The following is a 26,589-nucleotide window of genomic DNA, read 5'->3' as shown; positions in this document are numbered from 1 at the left end:
CGACGAACTACGGAGGCGCCTCGAACTAAACGGACGGCAGACGCTTGTCCGCTCGACAGATAACCGCGAGCCTTTCTTTTACCCAGACCGAGGGCCGCGCCGAGTTTTTGGTGAAGCGGCAGACGGCTAGATTATTGATTGCGTCGCTGACTCGGGGGGATTCCGAGTTGGCGAGACGATGAACCGCATTCCTGCTAATCATTGCGTTTCGATTCACTTATACACCGACTTTTCTGCATTTCCATATGACCCCTCTCATCTTCTAGCTTCAATTCATTTTACTCTGTGTGGATTCGGATTGGATCCACTTTTCATTGAGATAAAGAAAACAACCAGAATTTCTGTATCGAGTCCCATAGCGCGTACCGATTTTCAAAATCAGAATTTTATTGGAATTACAGTTGCACCATGACCCAAATTTCGACATCGAGGTGGATGGATGTGACGTAGATACAACGCGTGATTCAACGCTCTTCAATATTTTTAGAATCCAACTTTCGTAATCCTTTTATCAGAGATACGAATTTTCGATGGTTTGACATGAATAAAATTTTGTGGTATAGATGCATACGGAGCTTTATTGCACCTTTCAACGCATTATCTCGGATTCAAACATAGATTTTTTTGTGAAATATTGCATTTGAAATATTACGAGACATAAAAAAAATGTAACATGTAGACGTGAAATACATTAGCGTAACTTATCCTATGTACATATTTAAATTGGATTGTATGTAGGTACAAATACACATATACACTAGTGAGAAAGTTTGTTTGTGGAGATAGTCTTACACCACGGTAAAACTGGAACAAAAAGCGATTGAATTTTTGGGATTGAGAAGCTTGTTTGATAGATCACAAGGACGGTAGGACTTTGTACGGGTTTAGAATTCGATTTGGATCCATCAATTGTTTGAGTTCGTGCATCAACTTGATGGCAGATTCATCTTTGCTCAGATGCAAGAATTGAGTTTTTTTGAACCCGATTCCATGTTCTGCACTCACACTGCCCTTCAATTTAGAAACGTATTCAAAAATGAATGGTTCCACTTGATGAGCTATTTCATCTATGTATTCAGGAATTGAAACTTGCACATGTATATTTCCATCACCTGAAAAAATTGTTACGTTTATCGTACGAACTTTGCCCAGCTTAAAATAAAAAATTGCTTAACTTGTAATTATGCAATTAAAAAGAACTAAACTATGTCTGTAATTATGACGTTCGTCTAGAGAATTACCGATGTGACCATATCCTGCGATTCGTTTGATACGAGGATCTTTAAGATGTTCACGTAGAGCGTGGACTGTTTCGTAAAAGTTTGGTAAGGGCACAGAAATGTCATATTTGAATACATAACCATCTCGCATCACCCCTTCCGTGATACGTTCTCTGAGTTGCCAAATATTCTGAAAAGATGAAATCTATCCTTAGCAGGGAAGAAAAAAGTTTAAATTGTGTATTCCTGCGCCTCGTGTTGAAAGACAAAAATTAAGTATGAGTGTTTCAAGACTCACTTTAATTTTTGTAGGTTCTGTGGCAATTGTACCATTTTTAACTATTTCTCTTTCCATAGCTTTCTCGAGGAATTGATTAAGTTTCTCTTCATCGTGACGTGTCTCGCTTCCTGCCGTCTCAATTAGCATGTAAAATTCATAGCCATCATTATTTATAACTAGCGGATTCTTCAACCCCAAATTATCAGTACAGACAGACATTGAAGCTCGATCAATCATTTCACAAGAAGAAAGAACCTCCGCTAATTCCACCTGTGCTAACTGGTAAGTCTTCAATAAGTCCTCAAAACTATCTACACCTGTGGAAATCCAATGATTAACGTATTTTGATTAGAGTTACTTTACAAGCATAAAATGAAGAAATAAAGATACTAAAAGTCAAGTTTGTCCCACCTAGCAAAGCCACGCTCACAGCTTTCGGAAGTGTGGGGCACTGGATGGCAATTTTCGTGACGATACCTAGAGTACCCTCTGATCCGATAAATAGGTGTTTCAGGTGGTATCCAGTGTTGTCCTTCTTTAAGGTATTCAAACAATTTACAATTTCTCCATTTGCCTTCACCTTTTGGAATACAAGAAGTAGGATTTGATTAATATCAAATTATAAACATCAAAGTAACTAGAATCTGTGTAACAGTATCTGCACGATCCGGTAGAATATTAAATCTCAGGTTCTCGATTTACTAATTGTTCAACATCTAACGTACAGCTTCGAGCCCCAACAAATTGCCATGTAAATTCCCATAACGCAACAGTCGAAGACCACCAGCATTTGTAGAAACACAACCACCAATCTGACAGCTGCCTTTAGCGCCTAAATCCAGTGGCATCATCATCCCTGACTGTGCTAAATGATTTTCCAAGGTCTCTAGAACACAGCCAGCTTGGCAGACCAGTGTGCCTACAGATAAAAATAATATGAAGTTGGAAGAACAGGAATTTCACAACGACGAAGAACTTATCGATCCAGGATTTAATAGAAATTGGAATATGGGGCACGGTAGGAGCTGTAAAATCCTGCAAAGGATAGTTACTTGAAATATTATCAACTTCGATAATGTTGTTCATGAGACTGGTCGAGAGAACTATTTCATCGAAAACAGGTACACTGCCGCCAACAAGTCCGGTGTTTCCGCCCTGAGGACATACAGCTAGTCGGTTTACATTACAATATCGGAGTACCTCTGAAACCTCTTCCGTAGTCTTTGGCTTCACAACGAGACGACTGCACCCTAAAAAAAAGCACAAAAAAAAGTGATGTAAATCGAAAAAGTTAGAGAAGCGATGTACTCAAAGTCAGTGCAAAATCACGTAAAAAAAATTGGCATAATTCGTAACTCGCGCTAATTTCAAATACCAATCAAAGCTTTACATTTCTAATAAGAGATGTCGCTAACGGAGCGTCGCGTTTAGTGGCGCGCTCTGTGAAATATACATTTCTTGCTTTATCGCACGCAGCGGCACGCACGACACAATCGACCCTTGAGTCTTGTGAACCGACAGACTTGATCTAAAACCGAACGAAGCCACGGTCCATATTCAGTTAGTAGTATAATAATTATAGTTGAACACAAAACGCGTTAAACCTGTTGACGCAAATGGCGGATAGCGTAAAAACAAAGAAAAATTAACAAAGGATTAAAGAGGGGGTTGAAGTAAAAATAAGAAAAAGAAATAAAAGAAATAAATAGAAAAAAAGAAAGAAGGCAGAGACAAAGTAATCGGAAAAGCTTGTGGGGAAAAAAAAGAAAGACGACGCGCGGCGTCTCCCTCGCGCTCAGCTCCTCCCCTTTTTCCTTCCTTCTCCCACCCATCGGCAAATGCATGAACAACCTCCGCGCAGACGGTGCGCAGGTTCTCTCGAGGCGCGTTGAGTTATACCACCTACCGCAGCTTCCACCACCCACCTCTGACCATTTTAACCCAATCGACGTTGTAACTCTCGCATTCGTCGGGATCAGTTATAAGCCTGTCCTTGCCGAGAAGATCCTCAAAGAAGCGTAGATGGCTGTCGGTAACAGTGGCGTAAGGTCCACGTGTCACCTTGTACCTGACAGCGGTGGGTTCAGGCTTAAGTGTAGCGACGGATTCCGTGGCGAAAAGCACCGTTGCCGACTCCTTGATTTTCGGATGCCGCATAGCCGCATAGCCGCCCTTCCGAACGTTTCGCAGCTGTCGCAAAACGCTCAACATCATTCGGCGCACTTTTTCTGTAACAAAATATGTACGCACGTCGGTAGATTAGCCTGGAATCATTTCTCTACGTCATTCGTTTGCTCCCCCGCCGCCCTCCACCCGCCCCGCCCCTTTTCCCAAAATTCCACGAATCACCATAAAAGTAATAGTAAGTAGTGGTGGTGGAAAAATATTTTCGGACAGTTTCGTCGGCTCGAGACGAATCGTGCGATCCCCGCCGTTCTTCTTCACGTTTCAGGGCATTAGGAGTTGAAATTCTCCGCGTCGTCGTCGTTCCGCGCCACGATCGGGGAGTGTACCGGGATGGGAGGGGGGGGAGCGTACAGTCAACCGCAAAACTTTCACACCGTCCACCTGCACTTCGCAGCTTGCTGCAGTTCTCCGTATAGCGACGTAAATTGACTCGCCTCGAGGAAACATGACCGTGTAATGGCCTGACCGAGCGGAATTTTTACCACTCGAAAACCATCGCCGACAGATTTACGATCGCGGTATAGGTTTAACCTAACAACGAGGCAGTCTCTCTTAGATCCGGGATACTGACTGGGCCGACTGTACTTCACGGGGTAGCGGTCAGTGGCACGGTGGGACTCGAAGGGTGGGGGAAAGGGTTTTATTTTATACATATATATATATACGGCACAAAAATATGCAGTCACACTACGCAACCGGCGGTCACGAATGGTCAACGTTGTTAATACTCTGCTATGGAATTGTTACATGATAACCACCCAGGTTGTGAATACCTACTTTTTATCGTTTTCGTTGGAAAGCAACTACATCGTATAGTATAATAATGAATTTTGGATGAGAAGAGAAGGGAAGAGAAGAAAACACAACGAACGTGCCTTCGTCACACATGGTACCTTTTTTTTTATCCTGTGCCATAATCTGCAGATCTTCGATCGAAGATTGGTTCACGACTTCAACGAATCTTTTTTGTCCTCGCAAAATCTTTATCCTTGATCCAAAATTCACACGTTCCCCACTTTCCTAGATCGCTATTCTGTATATGAAAAAGCAAAGCGATACCCATCTTTCATCGAGCCTAACTCTTGGAATAGGTTGAAAATGATCGTTATTAAATGTTAGATCAGGTCACGGTTACTTCTGGAAAGTACGTGTCAAAACAGTCATCAGAATCAGTCACTAAACAATTATTGTAACGTTAACGAATATCTAGGTCGTCTAATCATTGAGAATTACTGTCGAGTTTTCTGATTGGTTAGACTTCCGTGACGTGGCAAGGTCATTCCGTCGTTCAAATAAGTTGTAAAAATGATTATTCGAAACTTCGTCGATGGTCGTCAAGATGTTGAAAAAAAAAAAAAAAAACACAGCCAACTCAATGTCTTCATGTTATATTCAAACTAATTTGGAGTTAATAATAACACACAAAATAAGAGCCCAAAGATAATATTATACAACGTGTTTTATTAGCTAAAGCAACACGTTGCGTGCGTAAAATTAAACACCGAAGACGAGCGATTCTAACACAATATGTAATTTATGCGTTCCATGATGTAAAATGGAAGGTGTGAAGCTGGTTTTTTTTTGCGCACGAACGACTATGGGAATGTTTTCTACTCTGTAACGAAATTACTTTTCAACACTTTTGTGCACTATAAATATGCATGTTCAAAAGGGTATGGTATTCCAAAATACTGCGAATAATTATACACGTAGTTACATAAAATAAACTTGATTTCTTAATGTTTATTCATAATTCCTTCATGCTCTGAAACAAAAAAGAAAAAAATTGAATAGAGATGCACTCGACTCCCTCTCAATATGTACAGTAGCATTCATTATGTCTCAACTTTTCGGTTAACTTGTTTTCGGTCCAAAAATAAATACGAGCTCGACTCTATAATACGAATTATGTGAGAACGACTCCCATACTTTCAAGCCGGCTGCATCGCCAGTCATTGTCACATAATTCATAGATAATAGATCTCGCATTTTGTTTCGAAACGGAAACAAGTTAGCCGAAAGGTTAAGTCACTAATGAGCAGGTATTTCTGTACCTGTAACGGGTGTAACTCATCGAATTCGCAGTAGAAGCTGCAACAAGTAGGAGCATATACAGAATCGCGCATCGAACAGGCAGGACAAATTATATATCCAGAAAGTTGTACGCGTATAGCAGCTATTTGTGTATATAATAGTACCGCAAACTAGTTCGTACGTAAATGAAAAACGGATTTAATGGAGTTGACCAAAATCGTTAGCCTCACGTAGGTATATTCCGATCGCGGATGCACGTGCATACCTATAAGGACATCGGGGAAAAAACACTTGACAAAGCTCACCAAGCAGCGAGAGAGATAAAACCACGAGATCCGAGGGGTTGCAGTTCGGGGTTGAGGGTGAAAAGCCGAGGGTGGAGGGAAGGCACCGAACTCTATATCTCTCTTTCTCCGTGAAGGGTGAGGGCCACACGCGTGCATGAAGTGCAAGGCCGTACATCACAGATATATACTTAGTTAAAGCTCGTCTTATACCTATAATGTACGTATTGTGTTTGTCATATAGATAGATACCTGCAGACGAAATAATGAAAACTAAAAAAGTTCGTGATACATCTACAATCTAGGATATTATTCACCGTGGGAATAAGACTAATTGATAAGCCTCACACATATAACTTGATAAAGCTAGCATATTAATTATCCTTTTGTACGAGTAATAATGTCGAAGAAATGTACCACATATGCTGATTTCATAACATATACGTCATCTATTATCTTGTAGCATGAGAATGAATAACTTCAACGTGTGAGACATTGTGTGATCGAAATAAAATGCAGAACGTGAAGTCGCGGTGCAAGCCCAAGTATTTCCAAATTTGTGCCTAACCGGCGGTGACCGTGGTAAAATATTTGTAACACAGATGAATTAATGGGAAATTACGATCATTAGCTGACGTTCTGATAATCACGTGAATCGATTAGAATCCAGATTGACTCTCCATTAGGTATGACAGGGATGAGTTGCAACTGTACAGTTATAAAGGTATAAGTTATACGACATATACGTAGACACTGTTTGGAGAGAATACTCCTCATAATGCCAAGTACTGCAGTAGGTAGGTACTCTTATTATACAGGTCTTATTGGTATGCATTAATTAAGTATACGGAGGAAAATTTTAAATTATTGCGAGTCTTTCATAAACAGAGTAAACTTCGCTAGCTATACCTACGTGCATAATGAATTTTCATCGTCAGTGTTATTTAGCATTTGCTGAATGAGCGAAGCCTTGGTTTAAGTAAACTCTATATATATATATTATGGTAGTGTAAAAGGCCCGTGTGAAGCGAGAGCCATTGACATCCGAAGGCGGTGAAATGAAGTGGACGACATCATCTTACCGCCGTGGTAGAAAAACTCGGGAAGGGTGGAAAAATGTATATAAAGATATGCCTCGTAGACTTGCACACCTCGGCAAACGCACGTATAGGTATACAGTATATTTATGGGATTTTTAACGTCACGGTGACTTACAGCTCGAGATCGCAACGATTTTAATTGGTGCAAGAAACTTTATAATCTGCCATGCACCAAAGCCTTACTTCATAGAGAGACTCATCCATTAGCAAATGGCTATGCTGGGGCCACACAGCTGTTGCCATCTAATAATTGAGAGATGTCTACGTTATTCGGTGAAGAATTCTCACGTACGAATCCCTGCACGACGTGCATTCGTCATGGTTATACCCATACGACGTATTGTATATGAACCACCAGCTATTCAACGCCTCCGCAATCCAAGCATATAACCTATATGGTATATCGTATATGTATATACGATTCCCATACCTTTACAGAACAATTAATCATACCTCGTATACTATATGACGTATATCTAAAACTCTGCAGTAACAAACTGTTCGTCCACACTGAGAAAAATTTCATTTGTTTAGGGAACTAGAAAAATTCAGTAAAAAAGGTATCGTTAAAAAAAACTGTTTGAATATTGTGGGGATTACGAAAAACGCGGTGGACGTAACCATTTTGCGTTATTGTCGATCCTTTTTTGGTAATTGCAATGTAAAATCAGTTTGTTTGGTTTACTATACTTTTTTGGTTAAATAAGGCTTTAAAATCAATTTATTGCTGCACAAGCATTAAATTTTCACAACAGTTGCAAGAAAATATAGCAACAGTGATCGTAATGGGAAAGAAGAGTAACGGATACTAGACTTTCCGGTAACAGCTAGAAAACTAATTTTCATTTTCTACCTGGAACTATATTTTTCGATTGTGGTAAAAAATGAAAATAGTTAAGGACTGACCGGTAAACGAAACTATTAATTTCTCTCAGTGATATAAATTTTGTGTTCTGTGTATCAGTGTGTGCATTAGGGTGGTTCAAAAAAGAGAAAAAATAATTTTTTTGATCTCATCCCATCGAATGTTAGTATTTGATGAAAAAAAGATCGTCGCAAAATATGAACTCTATATAGCTCAAATCTAACAGATTGCTATTTTAAGTTTTATTTCCCATTGATTTATCATGGGAAATTTCACTTTTCGATAAAAGTTAAAATACTCGTAAGCTATATCCTTCAAGCTTTCCGAACCTTTATAACAAAGCATGAGTTGTATCGTCATTAGAACACGCTTTACAGTCATCTGAAAATGACCGATTTTTATCGAAAAGGAGAAAATCTATATTGTTCTAATCATGAAAACGATGCTTTGTTACAGAGATTTGTAAAACTTGAAGAATCAACTTCAAGGATCTATAAATTTATTTAAAAAATATTGAATAGTTCACGAGCATTTTAGCTTTTAACGAAAAGCGAAATTTTCCTATATCAAATGAATGGGAAATGAAAACTAAAATAGAGAGCTTGTTAAACCTGAACTGAAGAGCTCATCGTTTGAGAGGATCTGTTTTCCACCAAAGACCAGAACATTTGAGGAGATGGGAACGAATAAAAAAAAAGCACTTTTTTGAACTGCCCTAGTGTGTATTTATTATACCTACGATTCTTCATATCTTAAAATCGGATACATAATCTATGTGCACACCTATAATACGATCCTATGTAAATTTTCGTCTCTAAATGCTAGATTATCACAAATTGTATTTGCAGATATATGGAGAATCGACGTACAATATGGTACATATACCTAAGGTATAACGACGAAGAATCTATACGGAGATTTCTCCATCGGAACGTACGGCAATAAAAAATTGAATTTTTCATTCCATCAAAATTTTTATATGTGGTTACACCTAATGAGATGAGCTTTAGCGATTTTTTATTTCGATATTTTTCGTTCATGTGTTCTCGAGATATGAATTGTTGAATTTTTTTTTGTAAAAAATTTACAACTTCTTGAAGAATTGACCAAATAGGATGTTTGTTTTTTTGAAATTTTTTCTATCCAACTAGGTATACTTCAAGAAAAAATTTACAAAAAACTTGATCATTATCAATTGCGGTATGATTTTTTCAGTTGAAGCTTTAACTTTACGATTTCGAGAGGTTGCACACTTTTTTTTGATAAATTCTCATACAAAACAATGTTTTTTTCACAAATTATACCGTCGAATTTATCGTGGGATCACATCTCATTCTGTTTTTTCTTTTTCTTTAATTTGATATATCGTTCTGCAGAATAGGGCTTTTGTATCAAATCAGACGGGAAGATTTCGTTAAATTTTGACTCCCTCCGGAACTCGTTCACTTAATTTTACTATTTTGCAGACTAGGGACTATTTTTCACAAAATTTTCGCAAGTTGAATCCTGCTATCGGTATTAAATAATCCGTCCATATTGCGATGTTTTTTTCTACTAGGTAAGTATACGATTCGTAAGAAAGTCGGCTTTCTTTGTACTTAAATCTAAACTGATGTACATTTGCTAATTTCGGCCTGCAAGAAGGACGAAAAACATGACAGTTCAAAGAAGACACGTTTCAACATTTTAGCAACATTTATTAGAAAATTATCTACAAAGAATCGAATGAAAATTTCATATTTTCCGAAATTAACTTCAAATACGATAGCACAAATTTACATAAGTTTAGATTCAAGTACATAGAAATCCGACTTTCCTACGAATCGTATGATTTCCTAGTAGAAAAAAAAACATCGCAATATGGAGAGATTATTTTTTTCATATTGATAGCAGGATTCAACTAACGAAAATTTTGTGAAAAATAGTCCCCAGTCTTTAAAATAGTAAAATTAACTGAACGAGTTCCAAAGGGAGTCTAAAGTTACCGAAACTTCCTGTCTGATTTGATACAGAAGCCAGTTATTCTGCAGAATGAAATTTCAAATTGAAAAAAAAATAATAGTGACATGTGACTCCACTATAAATCCTACGGCATCATTTGTGAAAGAAAACAATGTTTTTTATGAGAATTAGTTAAAACAAAAAACAAAACATCTCATTTGTTCAGTATTTCAAGAAGTTGAGAATTTTCGACAAAAAAAATTCAAAAATTCATATCTCAAGAACACATGAATGAAAAACTCGGAAAAAATCGTGAAATCTCTTCTCAGAAGGTGTAATGACCCATTAAAATTTTGATGGAATCAAATATTCGAATTTTTATTGCTGTATGTTCTGACGGAGAAAATCCCATATCTATAACTGTACAAGACAATGAGCTTTTTTTTCTGATAAGATTGGAGTGACATCTGTCCCACGGACTTGACCATTGCTATAAGATTCCCCGCGGTAATCCGCCTATAATATATATATATATATATACGTACTGCGATCGTGACAGTTGTTTTCTATTTGTTTTTCCTGTAAATTTAATATGAAAATGAATACATAAAGAAATAAGAGAATGGCGAAGCTCGTCGACGCGATACCGCAGTGCATTTTTATACCTGTTATCGTATACTCGTGTTGCAATTGAAATTGTAAACTCCGTAGGTACGATGACAAGAGTAAATGATGAGCCTCGAATTGTGCAACTTAGGTATATAGAATCGCAAAGTGCAGAACTACAGCATACGATTGCATGGCAAGGTTCATCGAACCAAATCATGCACGTTAGAATATTAAATGATGTTGCAACAGTGCATTCCATATGTACAGGGTGAATGAGAATGGGTTACTTATACGAAGCAAAATTTTTGCACCAGGTTCTTAGGATTCCAATATACATTTCTACGCGTACAACGTTATTATACTCGTAACGAAGTTTCCTCGTATCATACGATTTAATACTTTTTTAATGCGTATATGATAATGACAAAATAAAGTGTGTATTGTCAAACAAGTTTGTGATCGACAATTAATGATTGGTTCAAACAGCTTTAACATCCGTCAATATCAATTAGCGATATACAGCAAACCGAGAATATGGACACCCTTCCTCCCCCCTCTCTGTCCCTCTTCCGCCATCTTTCAACCAGCCAGACGTGTATAGGTATACACATACCTATATACGGGTGACGGTGCTCGAATTCGTCGATCTTCATTCACAGCTTGAGTACGATCACATGCTCTTAGAATATCGATGTAAACAATATTGAACGCGATATCATCATAGACGAGTGGAGTGAATAAAGATAAACGTTGATCGTGACAAAGTGATATACAAATAAACAAGACTGTTTTTCCGTTTGAAATTAATTTTCCAAGTGGCCTAAGATGGTCATTGAATGACATCGCCATGTTTTCTCCCTCAATCTAGCACAGGCATCATGCCCATCATTCGCTCTTATGTAATACAGCTGTCAAGCTGATCGTTTTGGTCAATATTTATACAAGGGAGTACCAGCTTAAGGACCTGCCACAACAATTATACATATACACATATATGTATACACCGATACATAGATGTAAAGAAAAGAGCGAGAGCTGGAAGAGAGGGTGACTGGGATCGAGGCGTGCTGCGTACGGAGAGAGAGAGAGAGAGAGAGAGAGAGAGAGAGAGAGAGAGAGAGAGAGAGAGAAAAGGAGACAGCAAAGCGTATACGAGGTGGCGACACAAGGCCGAACGAGATAGCGAATCGGTAGAGCGAGGGACGGAGAGGGGAGGGAGGGCACGACGCGCGGAGTCCGCGAATGTTGCATTACAATTATTCATGCCCCGCCGTTAGAGCGCGAGTCGTATATCTATACCTATATACCTACGTGAAGTTTTCCCTCTCCTCGACCCCTCGCCCCACTCCAGCCGCTCAACGTATATGCATCGAGAATCTGGTCGGGTATCTATATGTATAATAATATACATATACCATATAGGTAGGTATAGCATATGCATACATGGATGTATACCTAGGTATACTATATCTGCGTACACGTAATGCCTATGTAGCAAGTTCCTACCCACACTACGTGCTATACCGTATAGAAACTCGGCGGTGGTCGTTGATCGTCACGTGAGCGTGAAACGCCCACCCCGCAAGCGCGCTCTAGGCCACTATTCTTCGTGGCTACAATTGAGAGAGGCACGAGTAGGAACGAGAGAGACGGACTGACAAAGGGAGCGAGTCGGTGAAAAAGAGAAAGGGAGGGACAGAGAGAAACCGGCTGGTATAGAGCGAGAGCGAAGAGTGGAGGGAGACGAAACCGTGACGGCGACGTCGGAGGAATGAAAAAGGGACGAAGAGGGCGGCTGCAGGGCGAGGGGTAGAGAGGGGGAAACACGGAATTTCGAGGGACGACTAGAGGGGGGGCAGCGGCGACGATCTGCAGGGAGAAGAGCTCTTATAGGTGTTCCATATTCAATTTTTCTCCTTCATTATTTAGAGACCAAGAGCAGCGACTGCCGAGAGAAATAGGGAGAGAGACAAGGAGAGAGAGAGAGAGAGAGAGAGAGAGAGAAAGAGAAGGAATGTTCCTATTGGCGTATAAGTCCGCATATTGTCGGAGACTTGGTTTTTCCGGATCAAGGAGAACCCTGTGGTTGCATCATGCCTGTTACACCTCGGGAGCGAGATGGTATGGGGGGGGGGGGAGGGGGAGGAGGGAAGAAAGAGGGAGAGGGAGGGGATTGTACAAGTCGAAACCTTAGGTGTCTCAGACGCTCCCCTGCACCGAATGTCTCGTACTTATAGGTATGCTGCACATGCATGAGAGGCCAGGGAGTCTCACGTGTCAACCTAACACTGATTGATGTTCTCATCTTGCCTGCAGCCCAGACCCTGATTGGTATTATATGGGCGTATATACCTACAATATACAATACGGGTATTAAATGTTTATACGTATATGGGAACATCGCACGTATCTTGATACGTTTCATTTATGGCTTATGCACTTAGTGTCCTCGTGCTGCGCGAGGTTTTGTTTCTCGTCACAATACCGCATATTATACCTCGTAACGCGATACGTTGTATAATACTTGGTAGCAACGGTTTCTAGCATTTTTTTTTTTTTTTAACGCACAAACTTTTCGAGTCAAGAGTTAAATGATCGTCTGATTTCGTAGTAAGTACGGTGTGAACGTTGATGCAACAACCTTAAAACGTCAAAGTTAATCATAATAGCAGTTATTAGTCAAAGTTATGAGGATTGATTGTAAAAATCACGTAAATTTAATAAGATTAAAAAAAAAAAAAGAAATGATTTTCAGTAAAATTGAAATCGAGTTACTCTCGAAGTGAACGTTTTTTTTTGGCTTCTCGGAGTATAAGCATCTTCTTTTGGTAGATAAAAAATAGGTCTTTTATTTGCTTGAATAACAGCAATGATAAACTGCGGTTGCAACTCGAGACGCACGTCGAACGATTTATCGTTAGATTCGTTAACGACCAAAACTTTACAAGACGATCAGCTGATGAAAATCATGTGGCCGATGGAACCTCGAAGTGATCCCTGCCCATGGTACAAGTTGGCTTGGAAAATATCTACTATGTAATAGAATAACAAACGTCAGCTGAGTTCAAAGTAAGACAAGATACAGGCATACCTATATAACTATAAGCTCCGAAAGAGCGTGACGTGCTGCACTAATTTTGACCTTGGTGCATGGGCGTGCCAGCGTACCTACGTTTCTAGTGGCCGATGTATACAGTATTTCGATCTCCCTGTTTACACTGGTGGATACGCGAGCCCCCCTCCCCCCACTTAGCCGTGCTGCGATCATACGGTAAACCTATATTCATGCACACTTGCGCACGTGGTTACACGCACGTAGATTCGGACCAACATACGCGTGTCATCGAATCAGTAAAATATGATAGAACAGGAGAGTAGGCCGGAGGGGGCGAGCTGTGGGAGGTGGGGATTTTGACGTTGGAAAAGACACCAATCGTCGTCAAGGCTCCGACGTTGCGCTCCTGTGTGCGTGGAGAGATTTAATTACCTGCGTGCGGAGGCGAGAGGTGACCGGCCCGACATCTATTCGGATATAACGTTGTGTGTGTCGACCGGCAAGACGCACACAACGTAAAACGGGACGGCTCGCTATTAATAAATCGTCTCCCAGCGGTGTGTGTACGCATGCGCAGGAATACCCTCGCCGAGCCAATTCCTCAGTGGCGGCCGGAATCATTAACCGGTTTCCTTGGCAACCCTGGTCGACCTAAACCATTGGCTGGTTACTTACCCCACCACTATACCCAAACTACACTCCACCGTTGGCAGAAAAAATCATAAATATAGTGTATCATAACATCGAGCTCTTATACTCTAACGCAATATGATATGATTCAGTGGAGATTCCTACTTGGACCGTAATGTGGACGTATCTACTGATATACGTGACGTGCATTGTTATCAATGATTGGTTGCATGCTTGTTAATGTTTTCGCAATGCATTTGGAAATATTTATTTACTCTTACATCGAGTATATGGATTATTGAAAAAATATAAGGAGAAATTGAATGACGTTAATTTTATTGTTAGTTTCAACTTTTCACAAGGATACCAAGCTGTAACATCTACCGTTGCGATCAAATGTAGGTATAATTTGTTCCATGTGTTGAGATGCATACAAGCTCCTCAGAAGCAGCATGTAACGTGCAGAGGTGAGGAGGAATTTATACTCCTGTATTGAAGGGAGTCGTTGAGTGGCGAGAAAAGCTCGGCTGATTCGTGGAGCTAACCCCTACTGCTACCTACCACGAATCCCCTGCGTTCAACTCGGAGGTATAAACCCGGCTTGTAGTCAGCTGGGCCAGGGCCGTGAGTAGAAGTTGGTGCCCCGTTTTATTGACTCGCTGCAGGAGGTAATTACAGTTTCAATTAACGGCACAACCGTACTGTGCAATTAATGTTGATTTGAAAAAGAGCGGTAAATCAGTTAGGCAAATGCAATTAAAAACCGTTATACCCTCAAGTTATACCCAACATTCAGATCCTACAAATGCGTGCAAGTACGTCAATATATCACATCGCAACGTGATTTGTCGATTGTATGCAATTTTTTTTTCCATGATATAGGTAGGTATACGCAACACAACATCAGACTGAAAGTTTGAAACAAACAACTTTGCAAAGTTGACAGATTTTCTTTTACGGCTTAAAAATCTTTCACGACAGTCGCAAAATCTTTTTCCCCGTTTTCGACGAAATGTCATTACTGGACAAAAGATTCAGCAACGACGAACCTAGGACCTGGTTCTTCCCAATCTCCGAAAACTGCCATAGAGAATTCAACAGAAACGAATGAAATTTTCAAAAACATGACAATCGAAAGAAGCGTACCGTTCGAAACCACCTGATGCGACGGCCCTGAGGCGGGAGTTTACACCATCAGGTCTGCTATGGACCTCTAGACGGTGTGTATATGCGTCGCGCATGAGTATTAGACGAACGACGCGTATGCTGGGTTCGAGTGTGTGCAGGCATGCGCCCATAATCCGAATATCGGAGGCCCCGCCCTTCGCTCGGTGAACGATGCCTCTGGGATTTGTCCACGTTGGGCCAATGGGGGACAACGGTTGCAGCTCGATGGCCACACGACGTGGAGGGAGAGGTGGCGGGTGGGCGAGGGGCGTACAGGGGCAGGGGGGGCAGAGAAGGGTCGGCGTTCGAGAAGGGGAAGGCGAGGGGTGCCTCGCTCACAAAGTGGGAGGCAGACAGCGAGTGAGCGCCACTACCAACGCTTTCAGGTTTCGACGTCAACTCTGAATATTATTTCTAAACCGATGTTTTTCCCGGTTGCATTTCGCGTTATTTCACATTCTCGTATTATTTGACACGTAGTTGTTCGATCGTTACGTTTGGTGTGTTTAAAAACGTGCTAAATACCGCCGCGCAGTCGCTGAAACGGTGTTAATACATGGTGAGTAGGAAATTATCGAGATTTGCTTTGGTGTGCGACGGTGTTGGTTCCTACATAGCCGTCGACGGCAGCCAGCCGACGGCCAGTGAGCTAGTCCCAATCCAATATGTCGGAGAGCAGGACGCCTTCCAACCTTATCACCTCGGTTCTAACCTACTCTCGGTTCGTCGGTCGTATACAAGATATCTGTAAACGCGCTATCCGCGATCGTGATACACGCTACCGCGTGTTGCTATTGTTATTATCGTTACTATTGTTACGATCCATTATGGCGAGATCTGTGTTGTCACTCACACCCCGCTTTTACTAATTATGGAGGTTTTGCTCGGACGACATTTTGTATTTTGTTATTCCAAGATGGACACGAGGCGAGAGATGGCTAGCTATCCACCACTGCTCTCGCACCACTCACGCACACACACACTTACATGCACTCGCAAGGGGAGCCATACATTGTATGCATGCTGATATATGCGTTCGTTTTTGCTAAACCCAGGCGATACGCGTATTCTGGCATGTGTATGTACGGACATGCATGGATGTGCACATGTCGCGTTCAAACACTTGCAAACTTCTTGAAATAAAAGTCTCGGCAGCAAACGTGGTTCCAAGTTCAAACAACGTGCAGAAAACACGACCTGATACACAACAATTTGGAGAATGCCGGGCTAGACATTGTTGAATGTTGCTAGAATTGTATAAAAAAAAAAAAATTGCTTGTTCACGCACTGGGTTGAGATTCACTGACTAATTTCATCTCTGTCTCTCGCAAGTTCCACTCTATTTACAGTTTCACCGTCTCACTTCCTCTAACCGCACGTTCACCCCGGAGAAAGAAACATATGCACCAGTGATACTCATTATTCACATGAAACTTGGGTTTTACTACTGACGCACAGCTGTTTTACGTTGCTCTTCATTTGTTACACTTCATTCTCCTTAGATACCGTTCTTTTTTCAAACTTGAGAAATTTCTTGCAAACGTGATACAAGCATTCCTTATTTCAGCCTTCTCGTTACTTTACAATATTGATTTCAAACATATGTCGAGCATACCTTACAAGACTTATTAATCATTTCGAAATTAGCTTTGTCAGGGCAATATGCAATGCTAAGAGCAATACAGGTAGATGGATATTATCCTGAATTTAAAAAATTCCCAATATCTTTCTTATTTTCGGTTCATTACACTCCAAGTTCAGCAAATATTAATCGGCGATAGCATCAATGCACATAATGTGTTTTCTCAGATCACGTGTTCAAGATATAATAATGTAGATTACCCACGTTACGTTAGTAGAATCAAGTAACAAACAGCCTACATCATATATATTATACCTATAAGTTATTCTTTTATCCATCCTTACGTAGTTTGCACTTGACCTAAAATCATATTGCAGCACTTTGTTATCATTTTGAAATTAGTCATAACCTCTATAACCCTTATAAATCGTAATTATGTATAGATTGATTTACTGGAAGAAAAAAACTTGCTATCAAATTATAACATACTACTCACCAAAATGTACCGAAGACTCTTAAGACAGTGGTCAACTCTCTTCCTGACGAAACTGCACAATCAAAAAGAAAATACAACTCTTGAGTAAAACAAGTCATTTGATTATTTAAGTGTAATAAACCATTATCTTTGTTATATAGATACGGTTATGTAACGATGAAATTAAAGATAGATGGAGCTGCTGTTTATGATTAAAAATTCAAAGACCCATTATAAACAATCTGTCAGAGTACATTTCAATTATAAGTGTATAATCATAGTGGATTCAATCTTTAGAACAAACTTGAATGTCATTCTATGCAAGAGCATAGTTTGTATGGAGAATAATAATTCAGGAAAGGAAATCTGCCTTTGTGTACGTAATGCATTTTTGTAACGTTTTTTTTTTTTTTTTACATTTCATTGAATTTCAGGTTTGTCTATGCGACAGAAAGATGCGGGTGGAAAACAATAAAGAAATCAAAATGGCCAAGAAAAAGACAACGCCGTGCAGCAAGTGATCTTCATAGTTCAGCTAATTTTATACATAGGAATAATAGTAACTTGTCTCGAAAGTTTGAAAGCATTGTTGACCTGCGATAAACTCAGTCAAAAATGACGGATGTTAAGCAAATCGAGATTTCCCAACCTCAGCAACCACAACAACAACAACAACAACCACAACAACCACAGCAGCAACAGCAACCACAACAACAAATGATGATGACAACTCAAGACATGCAACAGCAAAACGTTCAACAACAACAGCAACAACAGGTTCAACAGCAACAGCAACAACAAGCTCAACAGCAACAGGTTCAACAACAGCAACAACAAGCTCAACAACAAGCTCAACAACAACAGGTCCAACAACAACAGGTCCAACAACAACAGGTCCAACAACAGGTCCAACAACAACAACAGGTCCAACAACAGCAACAGGTACAACAGCAGCAGCAACAGTTACAGCAGCAAGTTCAACAAGTGCAGCAACAAGTCCAACAAGTACAGCAAGTACAACAAGTACAACAACAACAGCCAGGGAATGGGCCACATAGCGTTGTTCCTACACAAGTCCAAGTTCAACCTCAAGCGGTAGCGGTCAGCATGCCACAGCAAGTATGTTGGTGAAGGATTTATGTAAATTAGAAAAAAAAATATAGCCATCTATCGGGAATATGTAATAAAATTTGAAAACGTTGGATTATTAAATGCTACTTTGATATAGTTGCAGGGTGCAGTGACGGTATCTATGCAGCATCAACAGCAGCAGCAGCAGCAGCAAGGTGTATCAATGACTTTATCAGGACAACAGGGTGCAACCACAATAACAACCATGGCAGCTCATCCCCAAGCTGTTCAAGTGATACAACAACCTATACAGAATCAGGCGTATCATTTGCAACAACTTTATAATACTCAGGGACAGCCGCTAATAATGCCAGGCAATATTGCTCTTCATCCGGCAGGAATAAATCCCTCGTCTATACAGGTAAATATCAATGAAGATACTCGTTATTGTATACACAGATGATAGAAATAATGCGAAATTGAAATTCCTGTTTGAACGATGTAAATTGAAATTGAATGATTGACAGGTAATAACGGCTGGAAAACCATTCCAATCTACGACACAATTAACACCACATATGCTGGCAACATCTTCCAATCCTGGACAGGGAGGTGGGCATCCAGGAAGTGGAGGTACTAAAGTGCAAGGCTTTCCTGGCGGATATCTCCCTGTTCCAACATCTGCCAATCCTGGTGGTGGGCAAACATTGGTTTTTAGTCAACTTGGAGTTCTTGGCTCACCACAACCTCCGCCCACATTGCAGCAGCAGCAGCAGACTGCTAATAAACAAGACCAAGTGCAGAAGGTAGTAAATAAATGAATGATTGGGTTGGATAATATCTATACCAAGGGAATTTCAACTGAACGAAGTTTGATATGTGTAATTAAAGTTTGGCCGTGTAATGAAACGAAAATCGGCTTACTAAATATCCAGTAATGCCTTGTCGTTGTGCTTCTAACACTGATATTTTCCAGTATACTACCTGTCCAACGGGAACTGCGACAGGCACACGAAGTGGAGGTATGCAATTTGCCCCCTGGCCGTTTGCTCAACAAGTTGCCTGGACAGGGCTACAACCGCAGACTCTTTTAACTCCAAATCAGATTTTCATCAGAGGACCAGCACAACAGGATATGTTTATTCAAAGTCCACAGCCTATCCAGACTCATAATGGTTTGTGATACACAAATTATATTAAGAGTATGAATTTTTGAGAAACGTAAATGATAAAGAAATCATTTGCAATTCTCGATGTGATTGTTTTTGAAAATATTAATATATATATATATATGTGTGTGTGTGTGTGTGTATATTGTATGTCTTAGCTATGGCGACGCAACAGCAAATACAAGGAGTACAGCAAATAGCTGCAGCTGGGGGTAAACCAAGAGTAATTGACTTGCAACAACAACAACAACAGCAACAGCAGCAAAGCAAACAAGGAGGTGGTAGCCAACGACCACTCAACATTCTTCCATCTTCACTGCAAGGTCCAAATATTCGACCTGCTAGTTCAGTTTCTACGCAGACCGTTCATGGCGTACAGGCCACAGTACACGTACAGGTAATTATCAAAATTCAGCAATTGACCTCATTTCTTTCCTTAGGGAACCTTAACGAAGATGAGGATATTGGTTAAGGTACCACAATCGACATGCTACATTTTTTAATTTTTGTGGACCGAGAATTATGTATAACTATTCAACGGTTTTTGTTATATGGTTGCTGTGATGTATTTTCATTTTTTATATAGGGTGGAAAAGCCGGAGGCGGAGGTGGCAAAGGTAGAGGTAAACCAATTATCCGAACAAGCCCTGGACCAAATGCAGCAACAGCTACGACCAAGGCGGATGCTGCTAATCAAACAAAATCTAACGTACATCATGCTACAATGATCATGCAGCAACATACTGTTCAGCAACAGCAGCACCACCAGCAGCAATTACAGCAACAAGTACAAGTTCAGCAACAAGTGCCACAGGTGCAACATGTTCAACATCAAATACAACAGCAAGTCCAACAGCAACTGCAAGTACAACAGCAACAACAGGCAGGAAATGGACCACATAGTGTCGTTCCTACGCAAGTTCAAGTTCAGCCTCAGCCAGTTACGGTCAGCATGACTCAGCAAGTACGTTAAATAATTTCTTGAGAAATTGAATCCTACCAAATGAACCAAATTTTATGCCGAGAATATTTCTACAAACTGCAACCTACGTGCCACCAAGTTTTCATTCTCAGCATTTGTACAATACGCTTGGCTCACATAAAAGTTGTGTGGATTGGTGCTGACTCTCAGCAGGGGGCGCAAGCGTGCGATTTGTAGAAATATTCTTAGTATGGTTACTTTAAAATATCGACGTTGAGACCAACGTTTTCAATATTTGAATTCAAACAGTTGCAAGGTGCAGTTAGTGTGTCAATGCAACAGCCACAACAACAGCAACAACCAGGTGTTGCTATGGCTTTGTCGGGACAACAGGGTGCAACAACCATAACAACTATGGCGGCGCATCCTCAAGTTCAAGTAATTCAACAACCGATGCACAGTCAAGCCTACCAGTTACAACAGCTTTACAATAATCAAGGGCAACCGCTAATAATGCCGACGAAACAACAACAACAGCAATATCAACAACAACAGCAAGCCCAGCAGCAAGCGCAGCAACAACAGCAAGCCCAGCAGCAAGCACAGCAACAACAGCAAGCACAGCAGCACCAGGCTCAACAACAAATCCAGCAGCAGCAGCAACAGCAGCAGCAGCAGCAACAACAACAACAACAACAACAACAGCAACAACAACAGCAGCAGCAACAGCAGCAGCAACAGCAACAACATCAACAACAACAGCAGCAACAACAGCATGAAAATATGAAGGCTATTAAAAAAGAGGACAATACAACCATATCGCAAATGGAGGTCACTATAACTCAGACTGACAATCCTGGTTTGTACTGAAAAACTACTTCTTCAAACTTATAATCCTTTATAATTCTAAAAATGTTTCGAAGTAACTGGTATGTAAACCTGTTTGCAGAAGTCGAACGCAGCAAAAACGGGATCAAGGATGAGACGACACCTACAGTAACTCCAAAGTTGGAAGATAGAGGATGTAGTAACCCTCTTGCAGGTCTTGCTAACGCTATCAATTCTATTTCAAATGGAGTAAGCACAGAAGAAACTACAGTATCAGTGCCAGTACCACCTACTGTGACTAATAAGCAAGCACCGCCCAAGGCTATGGTCAAACCACAAGTGCTTACGCACGTTATAGAAGGATTCGTCATTCAAGAAGGTAAATAATGACAATAAACTCATTGAAATAAATTATGTCCAACTAAATTTTGTACACCGTTTCCGGAAAAATTAAGTGCAGACAAATGTTTGGAGTAGTTGATTGGTCGGTGGCTAAAAATTTACCTTTTATAGCTTCGGAACCATTTGCTGTAAATCGATCGTCATTGACTGGAACAGTGGGACAAGTTGGACATGATACGTCAAACCCATTGAACAGAAATAACATGTTATTAACAGACAAAGAGTCCATCGACGAACCTCCCAGTAAGTTGAAGTCTCAGATTATGAATTCGAAAAGAAAAAAAAAAACATCTAGTAACATTGTATGTGCCCGGTAACTGATATATAATACATCTTGTAGGGAAAAAGCATGCGCCTGATTATTCGAATGATGGAGATGGGAATGGGGCAATTGTTACAAAATGTGAAGCCTGTGGAAATTTATTGGAAGACCACAATGGAAAATATAAGAAGTCAAAGCGCTTCTGTTCTGTGCTCTGTGCAAAGAGGTAAGAATTCTAGGCCTTTTCATTGTTACAATAAGATTTAGGCTCCCAGCTGTGGAATCGAATTTTCAACAAGTTATACACTTTTAGCAAAAGAAAGGAAACTAGCGATCGCGAGAATGGAGAAAAGGAGTGGGCAAAAGTGGACACAGAGTCCAAACTTAACAATGGAGATACGATACGGAAAAATGGAGAAGACAGATCAACATCCGTTGCAAACATTACTGGCACTATTAATGCAGATGATTCGGCAACGCGGATTAATCCTGTGAAGTGGACGGTAAGATAAAAATCTTTTATAACCCCTACTCAAGGATTTGGTTTATTCTAAGACTGTCTGTCTCTGTCTGATCAATAGGTGAACGAGGTCTGCGATTTCATACGCGGTTTACCAGGATGTGCTGATTATGCCGAAGACTTTGCAATTCAAGAGATTGATGGTCAAGCCCTCATGTTACTAAAAGAAGATCATTTGATGTCAGCGATGAGCATCAAGTTGGGACCAGCACTAAAAATTGTTGCCAGAATTGACTCCATGAGATTGGACTCAAACTTGTCCCCGTCAATTCCATCATCGAACAACTCTTAAGAGCCATAATTAAAACAAAAAGTGTTCAAGTTCATTGATGGTGCTGAGAACTCATGACTGTGTATAGGGTTCTTAGCAATATACTCTCTCAAAGATGATATTACTGGGTTTAACTAATGATTATTGTATGCAATATTTCATTTATCGTTTCAGATTATTTGCTACAATTTCTTTGTTCGGTCATTCATTTATCGGACTTTTACGAAAAAAAAACTCTTATCAAGTAGGAGCACAAAAAATTTAATTTTGAGTATCTCATGGTAATAATTACTAATTTTGGTGTAAATAATTCATTGGCAATGTTCCTTGTATTACACATACAGTCAAGTCCTAGAAGATAAATAGACAGTGTACTAACACGTTAAACAATTAAAATATACACACGAAGTTTTATTCAAAGGAACTACATTTGAGAAGAGAACTTAAACTTTAAAATGAAGTGACTATTTTTGAAACTATAACTTCGTACTTATACTCGATCAGATCTTAAATGACTCGTGAAATTTGCACCTGATATCATGTATACTAAAGTATTATATGATAGCATATAGTACACATATGACGATTCTATAGACTGCTAAAGAAATATTGATATACGTGCAACCTTTTTTTCTAACGGGCTCTTAGATATGGACATAACGATTGGTGCAAAGTGAATGATATCAAGAGGATTCTCTAGGCTAAGGATATGTTCTAAACGTGAAAAAGAAATTAATGGAAGAAAAAAACTATAAAACTGCCGAATATTCAGAAACATACACTACAAAAACTTTAGTGATTTGTGGTTAACTAAGCATGGTGGATACATTTATACTATACTTATTATAGCATAAGAGACAAGTACAGCCATATACCCCATGTTAAAGTTCCCTGCTATTTTTCATCAACGGGAGCTGATTTTATGGCTCACATTGTAAATATAAATTCTAAGTATAAATTGTTTATTTAAAATACCAAATTTTATAACGTGAAATCATAGAGATATACTAGTATTAAATCGAGGTTTATTATTCGTCGTCGTGAATTATTAATAATTTTGAGTGGTAATAAAAATAATCACAGCTCGAATTGTGTACAAAGTACTTTACCTGACCATTATATTATTGCGCAAGATAATTAATTTCTGAGAGTTTTCTTTTTCAGATTGTAAATTCTAAATTTTAATAAGTATCGTTACAAAAACACATTACGTGAATATTTCCTTAAAATAATGCCAAACCACTTTGTAAATGTACTTACAATTTATGGTGCAACGAGATTAATGGTCCATCACACGGGGCATACTAGGCAAGTCGGAGATGTATACATCGTAGTGTAAGCCAGAACCGATTCTTCGTGTCATGTCGATATCTATAACGAAAATAGAACCACTTGCAAAATTTACTAGTTTCATCTAACACAAATGATATGCTTCAGATTTCTTTCGCACATACCTAGTGTTGAAAACGCGCAAGATATTTCATTGAAATAATCAATGATAATTGGCTGAATATTGTACTAGCAGCCTGCTGTATAAAAGTGCACTGAAAACTAATCAATTGAAACGAACTGAACAAGATCAAAATGTGACACTTTTTCCAATGTTTATTTTATGAAAATCAGTCTCTTTACAACCTAGATTTGAAAATTATTATCACTAAAAGTGAGAGTAATAACTGGATATTGAGAGATTTGTAGCCATTTCTGGATAACTAATTAATAAGCGTTGCTGATACTGTTAAGAAACATTGTTGTTGCCAACAATAGTAGTTGAATATTGAAAGTACAAATCTAAGTATAAAGTTTAACGGCTCTAAGTAGATACAAGAATTGTTATTGAAAGTTACATAACAGCTACTAGGTACAGCTATAAGCATTATGGAAAAAATGGAATCAAAACAGGTGAAGGAATATAAAATAAATTACCTTTTTTTAATTTCAAAGCTTTTCAATTTATTATTTAACTGATTGTTATTATTTGTGGGACTATTAGGTAGGTGGAGCGAAATAATGCGTTGACAATGTGCGAGGACTATCAGGCTACATAGTCTCCTGCGTATCCGTGCTTACTCCTTCGCTGAGCAATAGTTTTTCATTTTCAAGCCTTAGCTGCATTCGTCGCGGTCGAACCACTGTGAAATAATTGTAAGCTCGTACTGCGATTAAGCATGCTCCGCCCAAGGTTACGGCAACACATGTAAGCACAAAAGTTTTATGCAGTTTGTCGTACAACAGATTTTTCGCATTCTTCCTCATTGTCGAATTTAGTTATTATTCAACTTCCTTCTAACACGTAAAATCGGTGTTATTTAACGGATCACGTTGTTCGACAAATCTTCCCTGAGACCGTACCACGGAGGTTAACGAAGCATGTAATGACACTCACAACCATTTTCTGTCTGCTTGAAACGTTTCGCGAAAATTGGTCACATAGTTCCGTTCGAAGTGGGTAGTTGGCGCAGCAGTCTATGACCTAGAATAGGAAGCTAGAACAACGAATGTGAGGATCATTTCCATAATTGATAAATGTGATGCCGACAATGATTCAGTCAGTGGATTTTACTTCAAATTGACAATTAAAATTAGTTATGAACCTGTCTGTTAGGACTGTGGGTTAAACCCTATGTCCATTGTTAAACGGCTCTGGTCGATAAAGAAGGTACCGGATCACTAACACGACATGTTATACCCCGGGCCCAGTTACCAGCCAAGAAACTGGTCACGAAAATATGCCCAGGGATACCCCGGTAAAAATTTCTACGACTAGGAATTTTTAAAAAAATTTGAACATTGCGTATTATTTTGTGGAAAATTGTAAGTATAGTTTTTAATGAAGAATTGTTAAATTTCTATAAAAATTGTACATATTAACAGCTAAGAAAATACGAGAACATGTCTTCGATTCTCTGCTGTATCTTTGGATCCGGAGTACGATGTAATCTCAGAATCGATTTATAGGACCCATCCTTGACCTCCAGCAGCTCTACAAAGATAAACAGAATTGTTACATAGGACAAACAGCTGCGCGAAACATGTTATTTTTTTTCGGATTTTCACCAATAATAATTGTCGAAGCGTTCATCGCAGTGTCATTGGATTATGGGCAATCGTTTTTTCTTAAAAAAATATATTCCATATGGCTGATGTAAAACTCACTTCAGATTCAACCGTTTTTCATTATGAAGTCAAAATTCATTGCAGAAATATGCGATAAAAACATAAATACAGCTTCTAATGCTTATCTAAGAATTTGGTACTACAAAACCTTATCTCAGATTTTGGTTCAACAAAACCCTATCTCAGAATTGCGTTGAATAACATTGTATGTCCAAAGTGATCTTTCAGGATATACGACGTTTTTGTACGAAATTCTAAGATGAGGTTTTGTCGAACAAAAATCTGAAATAGTATATTGGTGCTCTCAGCCGACGATATAAAGCAAAAGTTAAAATATAAACTCATTCAGAATCAATTCCGTATCGCACTTAACGATACACACCAGAGTGTAGACATGATTGCAATACTTGGGAACAGAAATGATAGTAATATTAATAGTATCGAACAAAAAATTCAAAGGTTTTATTACTACTTCTGTGGTAAGAAACCAATTTGGTTTTGCTGTATTATCACGCTGTAGCTATAGCAGTGCTACAGCGATACTGGCAATGCACAAATATTCTAGGATCGTCGATGATATGTGTATAAATAATTATCT

At 39.4% G+C, this 26,589-nt stretch overlaps 2 protein-coding genes across 8 annotated transcripts; one reads left to right on the top strand and one right to left on the bottom strand.

The window, feature by feature from the left end:
- Positions 1–480: 480 nt before the first annotated feature.
- On the bottom strand, positions 481–24,918 carry D2hgdh (D-2-hydroxyglutaric acid dehydrogenase). Of its 4 annotated transcripts, XM_069135642.1 has the most exons (11): positions 24,329–24,425; positions 24,135–24,245; positions 17,451–17,502; positions 14,767–14,864; positions 3,426–3,728; positions 2,553–2,750; positions 2,226–2,419; positions 1,912–2,080; positions 1,519–1,817; positions 1,242–1,425; positions 481–1,112 (listed from the first exon to the last, which is right to left on the bottom strand). In XM_069135642.1, exons 5-11 carry the CDS (start codon positions 3,712–3,714, stop codon positions 856–858), a joined length of 1,590 nt encoding a protein of 529 aa, XP_068991743.1. In that variant the 5' UTR covers positions 3,715–3,728; positions 14,767–14,864; positions 17,451–17,502; positions 24,135–24,245; positions 24,329–24,425; the 3' UTR covers positions 481–855. The 4 variants fall into 4 exon arrangements, with proteins under 4 accessions (XP_068991743.1, XP_068991742.1, XP_046475510.1 ...); XM_069135641.1 differs by lacking the exons at positions 14,767–14,864; positions 24,329–24,425 and adding an exon at positions 24,801–24,918; XM_046619554.1 differs by lacking the exon at positions 14,767–14,864.
- LOC124215802 (putative uncharacterized protein DDB_G0271606) lies at positions 15,727–23,963 on the top strand. 4 transcript variants are annotated; one of them, XM_046619549.2, is made up of 13 exons: positions 15,727–15,931; positions 17,864–18,548; positions 18,658–18,921; positions 19,028–19,306; positions 19,477–19,675; positions 19,828–20,066; positions 20,256–20,633; positions 20,901–21,450; positions 21,541–21,798; positions 21,933–22,064; positions 22,162–22,309; positions 22,397–22,586; positions 22,665–23,963. In XM_046619549.2, exons 2-13 carry the CDS (start codon positions 18,045–18,047, stop codon positions 22,893–22,895), a joined length of 3,372 nt encoding a protein of 1,123 aa, XP_046475505.1. In that variant the 5' UTR covers positions 15,727–15,931; positions 17,864–18,044; the 3' UTR covers positions 22,896–23,963. The 4 variants fall into 4 exon arrangements, with proteins under 4 accessions (XP_046475505.1, XP_046475506.1, XP_068991741.1 ...); XM_046619550.2 differs by lacking the exon at positions 15,727–15,931 and adding an exon at positions 16,033–16,093; XM_069135640.1 differs by lacking the exon at positions 15,727–15,931 and adding an exon at positions 16,194–16,627.
- Positions 24,919–26,589: the final 1,671 nt, after the last annotated feature.

This window comes from Neodiprion pinetum, chromosome 4 (genome assembly GCF_021155775.2).
Source record: "Neodiprion pinetum isolate iyNeoPine1 chromosome 4, iyNeoPine1.2, whole genome shotgun sequence".
Lineage (NCBI taxonomy): Eukaryota > Metazoa > Arthropoda > Insecta > Hymenoptera > Diprionidae > Neodiprion > Neodiprion pinetum.
This window is presented reverse-complemented; position numbering and strand designations above follow the sequence as displayed.